The sequence below is a fragment of the Lemur catta genome, chromosome 2, assembly GCF_020740605.2.
Source record: "Lemur catta isolate mLemCat1 chromosome 2, mLemCat1.pri, whole genome shotgun sequence".
NCBI lineage: Eukaryota > Metazoa > Chordata > Mammalia > Primates > Lemuridae > Lemur > Lemur catta.
Genome location: NC_059129.1, coordinates 128743257 through 128753285, shown reverse-complemented (window position 1 = coordinate 128753285; position 10029 = coordinate 128743257). Strand labels below are relative to the sequence as shown.

Sequence of the window (10029 nt, the reverse complement as noted above, 5' to 3'; positions counted from 1 at the left end):
TCTCAGCTTCCTCTCTGTAGCCTATACTTTTTTCCTGACCTTCAGACTCATATACCCAACCCTGTACATCTATCTACATGTGGACATCCCAACAGAAGACAATTCAAACAAATTGAATTGTCCAAAATTGAATACCTCTCCTCCCCACACCTCCTACCCTCTCCTTCCCCTCTCCCCTCTCTCCACTGCAGCCTTCCATCAGCCTTGCAAAATTTCAAGTAGGCCGGAAAAAGATTGTTAAACTTCAACTTGGGACTTCTACTTATCAGACAAAAAAAAAAAAATATTTAGAATGTAGTTTTGAATCAGGTTTAACAAAACCAATCCTTTCTGAAGGCTGTAGACTTAGACACCTCCTAATGTTATAGGGATTGAAAAATGGTTCTGAGTGTGTCTTTATGGTTCAGGTAGATTCTTCCCAGAAGTATGTTATGTTTAGGATGCATTTCTCAATCATGGATTTTTGACCACTAAGCAAATGGTGAATTGTTAATCTAGTAATTTCAGTCTGCTTGAGCTTTCAAAATCTGCTTTTCTTAGTGTCTGTTTCAACAAGTCTGGGAAAGTTTATAATTAAATATGGATATTAAATCAAAGCCAAAAGTAATAATTTTGTGTTATGTTTTATAATTGTTGGGACAATCTATATATACTTGGTATTAAGGCACTTGTATATTTTTAAAAAACTGGAATGTTTCATGCAATTCCAATTTAAACTATGTAACTAATTTTAGACTTGTTCCAGAAGGATGTGTGGGATGTTAACATATAAAGGAGAAATCCACTTAGAGGGAATGGCTTAAACAAAGTTGTAATGTTCAAAAGTATATCACATACTTGGGGAACAATGAGTTTCATTTGATTTGGCCCAAGTGTGGAATAAAGGGAGTGTAATCTGGAACTGTAGTCTGTGATTGGATTATAGAAACTCCTCAGGGCTCGATTGAAGAGCCTGGGAGTGGCTTAGTGGGCAGTGGGGATTCACTGGCCAATTCTGAGCAGGAAGGACGTTAAGAGTGTCCTTTAGGAAGAAGAATGTGGCAGCAGGATGCAGAACGAATTGGTTGGGGAAGACCCACAGAGGTAATGGCTGACATTTCCAAGGTCATTAGGGACTGAACTAAAGAGGTAACAACCTTAAGCTGTGGCAAAGATGACCTGTAGCTTCAGTTTGCTGAGTACTGCTACATGGACAATTAGAGGCAAATTCTTGCCCACGTTGAATGCCCCCTACTCTGGTTTGTCTGACCTGGGCCAAACAAGGTCAAAAGTCCATCCAGGAACAAATCCTTGTACAGACAAGCACTGAAAATACAATTTCTCTCCTCCCCAGGATGTTTGTCTAATTACAAAAGCTAGCATCTGCAGCGTTTTTTTCCATTAAAATACTCAGAAATGGTGCCTGTTTTTAACAAATGTGCAAAAAAATCTTCACACAAACTTTAGGTTCTTAGCCTTTCTGTTTTATTGTTAGTGACCACCCTTTAAAGGGCAAAGAGTTCAAAACTCACAAACTGAGGGAGGATTTGGGTTGTTTGTGGGCAGCAGTGCTAACAGTAGCAACTCCATACTCCAAGTCAGAGATGAGTCCCGAGAAGAGTTAAACCACCATAAATCCGATGCCACCACAGCACTGGGTAAAGTGAAAAATTGTCCATTTCTTACCTCCATTGGGTTTTAAAAACTAATGTTTCTGTTGAGTGAGTGGGGAGGAGGGGTTGGGTAAATTCACACCTAACAGGTACAATGCACACTATTTGGGTGATGGACACACTTATAACTTTGACTCAAAATGTGCAAAAGCAATTCATGTAACCCAAACGCTTGCACCCTGCTAATATTCTGAAATTAAAAAAAGATAATAAATATCAATGTAACTTTTCCTTAGGAAAAAAAAGTAACGTTTCAACGTAGAACCTGGTTTTGTCTGATAAAGAAATGGAAAGGCAACAACCACTTGGAGACGTACTGCTCATTTTCAATAGCACACTTAGGGCCAATTTTTCAAACCCACTTTTTAATTTTTTGGTCCCAGTCTTCCGCTGTTATACACTTTCTGTTTAGCATAATGGCACCCACGTTGATTTCAACTTTCCCTTCATATCTTTGATCTTGTCCTGGAGTTGAAGGAGGTGAAGTTACTATTGTAACCACTGTTGAGAAACATGAAAAGTATATTCCAATTCCTTTTCTGGTCAAAATACGCTCCCAACCTCTCTGCTTGTAATACATTAAATAGTAAGCATAATGAGGAAGTCTCTTTATTTTCTATCTTATAAACTGTAAAAGGGACTATCTTTTATGTTTACACATTATAATGGCAATAAAAACATCAATATCAAATATCCTCAGATATAAAAGATGGTTTTATAAATATACTGTAAGTTGCTGTTAAAAGCAGTAATTCCTTAGACAGATATTTTATATAAAAAGTAAAAATCATAGGCCCTTCCCTAAAAAGAAATGTTAAAAAGTTAGGAGGAATTGAAGTAACAGGCAGCCAGGGAAGCTGTCTTACCTTCCTTTACAAGTGATGACTCTGAGCTTTTAATTTAAAAAGACTGAGCACTGTCTGGATATAACAGAAATTGAAACAAACTAAAACTGGGGATTTCCCAATGATTTTATTGAGGTAACTTTTCCCAATTTTATACATATATGCATTTATATATACTTAGGAAAGCTAAACAATGTTCTAAGGCACTTGGAATTGTGCACAGCAAGGTATTCCTATAATATTATACAACTAAATAGAGCATAACTTTGCTTTTTAAATAACACAAACACCAGTACAGAATAAAAAAGAGAATACATAGTCTTTCTTTCAGGTTACAATAGTGGAATACATATACATATGTGTGTATACGTGTAGATATTTATACCCACATACTATAATACAGTACAGATGAGAACAATAACAAAAGAGAAACTGTCATGTTAATCAGTGTATAGTTCCAGTTATTTACACTCACAGATATTATACCTGTGTAATATGTAGGACTAGATCACTCACTGGAAACCAGGAATCATTCAGTCAGGCTGATAATGATCACAGCTTACTGTTCTTATCACTTTAGCTGACGCTTGAAATAACAAACGAACACATATGGTCCGTTATTTAAAAATCACCCTTACACAGAAAAAGAAAATAACTTGTTTGACTTTTTAGTAGGTACAAAATCTGTTGCAGAATGTTTTGAACACACTGGCACATTTCTAAGCCACAGAAGAAATATTTAAAAAAGAAAAAGTAAAATTAGTGCCTATATTTTAAAGGATGAAAGTGGTTTAACCCTTGACTCATTCTGATTATTTCCGAATGCTACTGAGCACTGCAGTGGCAACTTCTCATTGTGGAGGCTCTCTAAGCAATGTAATGATAAAATGTAACAAAAGCATCCAGTAAGGGAAAAGCTCCCCCCCCAATTGGCAAGTGGCACAAATATTATTGGTATTTTAATATACCAAATATGGACCTGAGGGTAGAGTGGCATTCTGCCTCATTTACTCCTTTCAATTTATTCTTTAAAAAAAAATACTGCATTAAAAAAGATATGAATTCTTAAGCACCATCTAAAAGTTTACAATATAACCACTTTTATTGACTCTGAGTTGCTCTGCCTCAAAAGAAATTTTAGAAATTTTAATATTTTAAAAAATAATAGTGGCTAAATTAATTCCATTCTACTGGCCACAATTCATCCAAATAATTTCAAGATATATGTACCATTCAGTTTTGGTGATTAAAAAGCAACGAGAATATGTTTCTGTATTGTTAGTATGGTTTAATGATGTTTCATGTAGGTAAAACTCATCTTGTTTTGTGTGACCATCACTGAAGTATGAACAATATGCATGCAATCCACAGTTAATCTACATTTCCAATTCACAAATCTTATTAGAGGAGTTGAACCGCACGACCATATTTATGCAAGGGAAATTCAAGCATTTGCATGTGGATTAAATGCTTCGTTAATAGGATAAGGAGGCGATCCATTTGGAACTCATGGCATGCAGCATTGCCCAGTGAAATCTAATGGTGACATATTTCTAAAGACCACCGGCTTTGTGTACGTGGATTGTTAGTTGTCATCGTGTTTGCGTTTAACCCATGCAACAATTCTCATGACATTGACAAGGATTATGACCAATAATGTAGTTCTAAAGTAAAATTGTGAGGCAGGAAAAAAGCTTGCTTCATACAAAATCTCTGCTTTAAGTATCTACAGGGACCAGGCCCCGTCACTATGCCCACTGAACTGCCAGGGCAACCTGGTAACCTCCTCCCTGAAGAGCCAGCAAATTAAAGCAGAGGCTTGAGAAATGAAGGGGGAAAACTATTCGGGGCCCAAAGAAATGCAAGGTAGCAGAGACAGTGTTTGGGGATAGGCACTTTCTCTTCTGTGTCCTCCAATTGCAGTAGAGAGTGGTATTCAGGAGAGGTGGCACCACCCTCCTAGGAAGGGCATTTGAACACGAGGAAAGGCTTTTTTTACTTTTGAAATTTACAATGACTGGGAATGCTCCTGGCACTTCATCAGCAGGGGCCTAGGATATTACACATCTGGCAATGCATGGAACATTTCTGTACAACAATGAATTGCCTAGCTCAGAATGCCAAGGGCACCCCCACTGAGAAACAATGTCCAACACTGCTTTGCTCACATGTGCAGCTGTGCTAGCAATTCGACCAGCTGACATTTTTTGTGCAGTAAATCCTAGCATAACTAAAAGTGACCCTTTCTTATAGGGTTGGCTTTAGGTGGGAATAGGTGCCACAGGATTCTCCATTTCTTCACCAGAAATCTTACAACATATACAATGGGATTTCTTAATTTGGGAAGACCTTGTCTTCAAAAAAGCCACTTTCCAGAAATGCTAATGGTGCTTTGAATTTCCATACAGAGCTTAAGCTTAATGATTACAAAAAGTAAATGGACAGTGAAAACGAGAATGATTTGGGGGTATTCTACCTTTGTCCCCACCACCCTTTGGTCACTGCCTGTCTTTATAGTAGAGCCTAATGCTCCTCTTTGAAACCTGGGTTGGAACTATCTGGGGATGTGCTTCCTTCCTCTCAGAAAGGTGTTCCTATTAATTTGATGATGAATTCTGCTATTGCTTTTCCCTCTAAGGACAGAAGTTCATTCTGCTTTGTCAAGTAAAACAATGTAGTATATCCTACCAGTGAGTAGGGAGCACATACTCAATAGTAAAAGACTTGCCATTTCAAGAGGCCAAGGGACAATTTTGTAAATAAATTGAATCTCAGTGGCTCCTTACCACTCACACATACTCTAATGATGTGAAGAAACTAATTCTTATCTCAAAGTATGTATACCTTTACTTACTTTTGGTAAGGATAGGCTTAACATAATTGGAATTTAGGAATGTTTAAACACTTCTACCACATTGAGGAAAATGACATAAATTCATACATCTTGTACTATTTTAATTCTATCCACCTCCTGAGGAAAATTTCTCACTCTGTGTGAAATTTGCTATCAGGGGCCACTTAAAAATAATAACATCAAGTCACAACTTGGTAAGAAAAAAATAATAATAACAGACTGAAGAAATTTTTGAATAAGAAAGGAAGAAAGGAAAGTTCTCACTGTTTGAATGTGGACATACAACTTGTGGTAGATAAGACTGCCTTTTTCTATTGTGAACATAGTATAATTTTTGAAAGTTGTGTCTGACCCTATAAAGTATAAATAAGATGCTTTATGTGTCAATGTGGTCTATATCAGGATATACAGTGTTAATGCAGACTTTTTTCTCTTTTAAACTACTACACATGTAGATGCCAATCCAGCACTGAATTAATTGCAGGGTATAACATCTGACTCTTTTTTGACCTGGGTTTTAAGGACTCATCTCTCATTTTCAGTATTGGGTAATTTCTGAAGGATGTATTCAATTCCTCTATTTCCTTAAATACATTTTCACTTAAATTTCAGAACTTCCTACTAACAGAATATATTTACTAACGTTAGAGAAAGATAAGTGAATAGATTCATTATGCTACTAAAGGATATGAAGATGAAACCAGAAAGTCCGTTTTTCTGGGTGAATCAGAGAGACAGATATGTTTGCTTTTCCCTCCACGTAAAACAGCTGTTCAAATACCCAAAATGGTTTTCTGAATATTATAGATTTCAGTGAAATAATTGAAGGAATTATAGCTAACATAAAAAAATGCAAGACACTTCATATACACAGGAAATTATCAGGCAAGCTGCCTTAAATTAACACTGGCCACCAGAGAACTGATTTTGTCAGACTGACTGGTAATGACCATGAAGACACTGACAAAGCCCACTGCCCATCTTCCTACCACCTTAATATTAATGCTTTTCTCCTCCATTTAAAAAAACATGGAAATGGTCACTTCGTTGTTTTTTTTGTTTGTTTGTTTTTTTAGCTTTTTGTTTTGTTTTGTTTTTTAATCTGTCGCTTTGGATTGGAGGGTCACTTTGGTTTTTACAGTCTGTCTAGTGCTTTCCTGCTGGGACCTTCCTGGAGGCGGGTTTGTTTTCTTCCTTAATCATATCTTGGGCACTCAGGAAAACCCAGTCACTTCCTCTATGTCAGCCTAATGCCACAGTTTAAATAGCAAAAACCTGGAACTGAGTTATTACAACAACAAAAGAAATCTGATTCCCACACATATTTATTTTCCTTATAGAATGTACGCTTATTGGCTAAACTGCCGAAATACTGGTGGTAGGCAGAGGCGTGATTATGGAGGGTGGTCTGACCTCTACATCCTCTTAGGGCTGCCAGGCAAGAGACCTCTGGCTGGGCTGCTGGTGCAGTGCCTCTGTCTTTTAAAATGAACCATTAAAATACAGCTTAGCTCATAATCCTTTAATTCTTTCCATAGTTTTTATTTAATGAATCATTCTAATGAAGTAATCTGTGGTTCCAATTACTTAAATAGTAGCCTAACAGTGGTTATTTTTTTTTTTTTTTTACTGTTAAACCTCTCTCTAACTTACAAAATTTTCTCTAAATGTATCAATGAATATTAAGAAAAGGTGTGGGTAGTTCATAAATCTGACATATTATACAATGAAAACAATATATTGAAGTACCAGATTTTCATTTTTTGCACTAGGTATGTCTCATTGTAGGGAATAAAAAATTGCATCATATGCACTAGTGGTTTTTACAGTCTGTCTAGCTCTAGTGGGAAGAAACTGTTCCTTTTATCAACCAGATAGAAACTTTCCCTAACATGTTTCTTGAGTGATAAAATGGTGATAATGTCTTATATTTACCATTATGGAGAGGGCTTTTGATTAAAACATTCAAAAAATATTCAAAGATTATAAACATAGAAAATTAAAAGACACATTATATTTTTTGGTATTTTTCCCAAGACACTGAAATGATAATAAAATAAAATATCACAAGAAATGGATGACTTTGGAAAAAATTAGAACAAATTCATTTTTATGGCTGGATTGCAACACTATAAGACAGACAAAACCTCAGGCAGAGACAGACACTTGGCCATGCAGAAAAATTTTTGCAAATCAAAAGTATGTCTTATCCTATTAGTGAAATGACAACAGTGCAAACTCCAGGTTTATTTTATTAATGCACACAGCTGAGTGCAACGAAAGGTGCAATAATGCTGATTACTTTTTTTTAGTTATAAAATGGTTCTGGCTTTCTGTAATAGGCCAACTGGGACTAAATTTTTTTTTTCTTTTTTAATCCATGAGCGTCTAAGCCAGATACAATTTAAAAAAAAAAAAAATCATCCAATTTCAAGTGGTTCTTCAAAACACCAATGAATGGGGGATCTAAATTTATCCACCAGATTAAATGCTTACTTTTGGGTTGAAATAAAAAAATTATAGTCTTCCATATTATGAACCAGAGTCCAAGCTCTGAGAATAAAATAAACTCTATTTAGGTCTTGTCTTGCTATATATTTGATGTGTTTTTAGTAAAAGGGGCACAAAACAATTGTGAAAGAGCAATTAAATGCAAGGTAGTATTTACACATGGTCATACGCATTCGGGAGCAGAAGTCATACTGTGCCTGTGACTCCAAGGAAAATAGCAACACATCAATAGAGGGTTTCTTCATGTAAACAATACTGACTGTAGGCTCACAGGGAAATCTTCCATGACTTTAATCTCACTGATTGTTTTGCACTGAAAGTAAATACTGTACTATAATTATGGATGCTACCTGCAGATTTCTAAATTCCACGATGAGGTTTTCCTCACACACAACTTAGCAGAAACGTTCTGTGTTCTCTTAAGCCTTTGAGTATTTTTTTAATAGCAGCAACCCAACTTTTTTTAATGCAGCACTGAAAAATAACTGGTCTTCTGCATTCCCACTCAGAACTAACTGCAGGCAGCACACCTGTATCTCGCTTCAGTTTTAACTTTGGATTCAGGTTTTTTAAAAAGGTGTCATGATTGTCAATACTATCTTCTTTAGATCAAGTACGGGTGCATTGATATTTGAGATAATCAAGATAGGGAAAGATCAAAAGATTTACTTCTGAAGCTTGCTACAGTTTTATAGGGTCCCGTTACATCTGACTTTATTCCCAGTCCTGTTATCCTTGTGGAAGGTCGGTGCACTAGGAAAGGAGTATAAAAAAAGGTCAAGTGTGTATAGCTATGCTATTTAAAGCATGCAACAAAATTTGGGTAAGCATGCTTGTTAAGAGTCAATAGAAGCCTCTTGCATTTAAGAAAAAGATGCATGAAAACATTCAGACATTTCTGGCAATTGGATTCACTGGCACAACATAAAGTAATGGTACTGCACTGTACCGACAAAAGTGGTGAACAAGAATATTTTTCTAGGATCAAGTCTTTAAAGAATCCATGTTGATAATTAGATTCCTAAGTCCCTTAATAAGCTCTCAGCTACCAAATGCCTACTTCAAAAATACATTTATGAGTCAATTTTCTCTTTTCTTCATTAACATAATGAAATATTTCTCTTTCTTTCTGGTTTTTAACTCCCACCCCTTTCCCATGCCCAGCAATTCCAATCTCTATTTTTCTTTAACCCACACTATAAAATTTGGCTTTCCGGTAATAGGGAGCCAGCGATTGTCTTCTGCTCATCTTCTTTGATTAAAACTCCTGATGAAGAATAACTGATGTAACCACAGTGTCCCTTACCGGGTGTCCCTTACCGTCGATGCACATTCTGGGCAGCGAGGATCACTGCTTCCTCCCTTTGCTTGTTGGCCCCATCTGGGCTGCACAGGTGAGGGGCATTTCCAACAAAGCCGAGCCACACACTTCCCTTACCACAAGTTAAAGGGAAACACACACATTCAAATCCCAGTGCAATATCAGGTTTTCAGGAAGCAGGGCTTCCCCCAAAGATGATCAGTCTATTTTCCAAACAGTCTCACACTTCATTATGGACGATGAAACCTGGAGTAAGAAACAGAAACTTTGTGAATCTTCGGTATGAGGCGCTCACTCTGCATTCAGTGAGTTGAACAAAGCACGGCAATGTTTACAATTAAGGCAGCTCTGGATGTCCCCCAACTGAATCACTGCTTATAAATTGCTGTCGTAACAGGATACTCTTATAAATGTTATGTTGGAGACAACCCTTATATATTACAAAAGATGCTGGTTATATTATTCAGGTTATAGGGCAATCAAGACACAAAACATCGCTATTCTTGAGGGTCACATCCTAACCCTTGTTAAGCAGAGTGAAATGTTTCACAAAGGATTTAGGTTACACCTGGTCTGTAGTTATAAAGGGAAAACAACAAATAGTCACTATTTCATTAGCTTCGGCCTCTCATCATCTCAGGCTGATGACCCCAAATCTACTTTCTGCACCTGATTTCTGAACGCCTGCTGGGCATTTCCACCCCGATGTTCCGTGGTAACACACTCAGCATGCCCACAAGTAAACAAAGTTTTTCTTGTTAACTTGCCTTTGTACTTTCTATTTTGTTTGATGTTCTACCTTTTAAAATATTTTTAGTCTAGAAAACTCAGATTTGCAATTCATTT

At 36.6% G+C, this 10029-nt stretch overlaps 1 protein-coding gene across 4 annotated transcripts in view; it reads right to left on the bottom strand.

The window, feature by feature from the left end:
* Nucleotides 1-7952: 7952 nt before the first annotated feature.
* Nucleotides 7953-10029, bottom strand: part of PHACTR2 (phosphatase and actin regulator 2) — a 116068-nt gene continuing 113991 nt past the window's right edge. For all 4 annotated transcript variants that reach the window (XM_045544496.1, XM_045544493.1, XM_045544494.1 and 1 more), the window contains one exon: nucleotides 7953-9429. In XM_045544496.1, coding sequence (XP_045400452.1) covers nucleotides 9414-9429 — 16 coding nt within the window. In that variant the 3' untranslated portion in view covers nucleotides 7953-9413. The remainder of the gene's footprint in view (nucleotides 9430-10029) is intronic.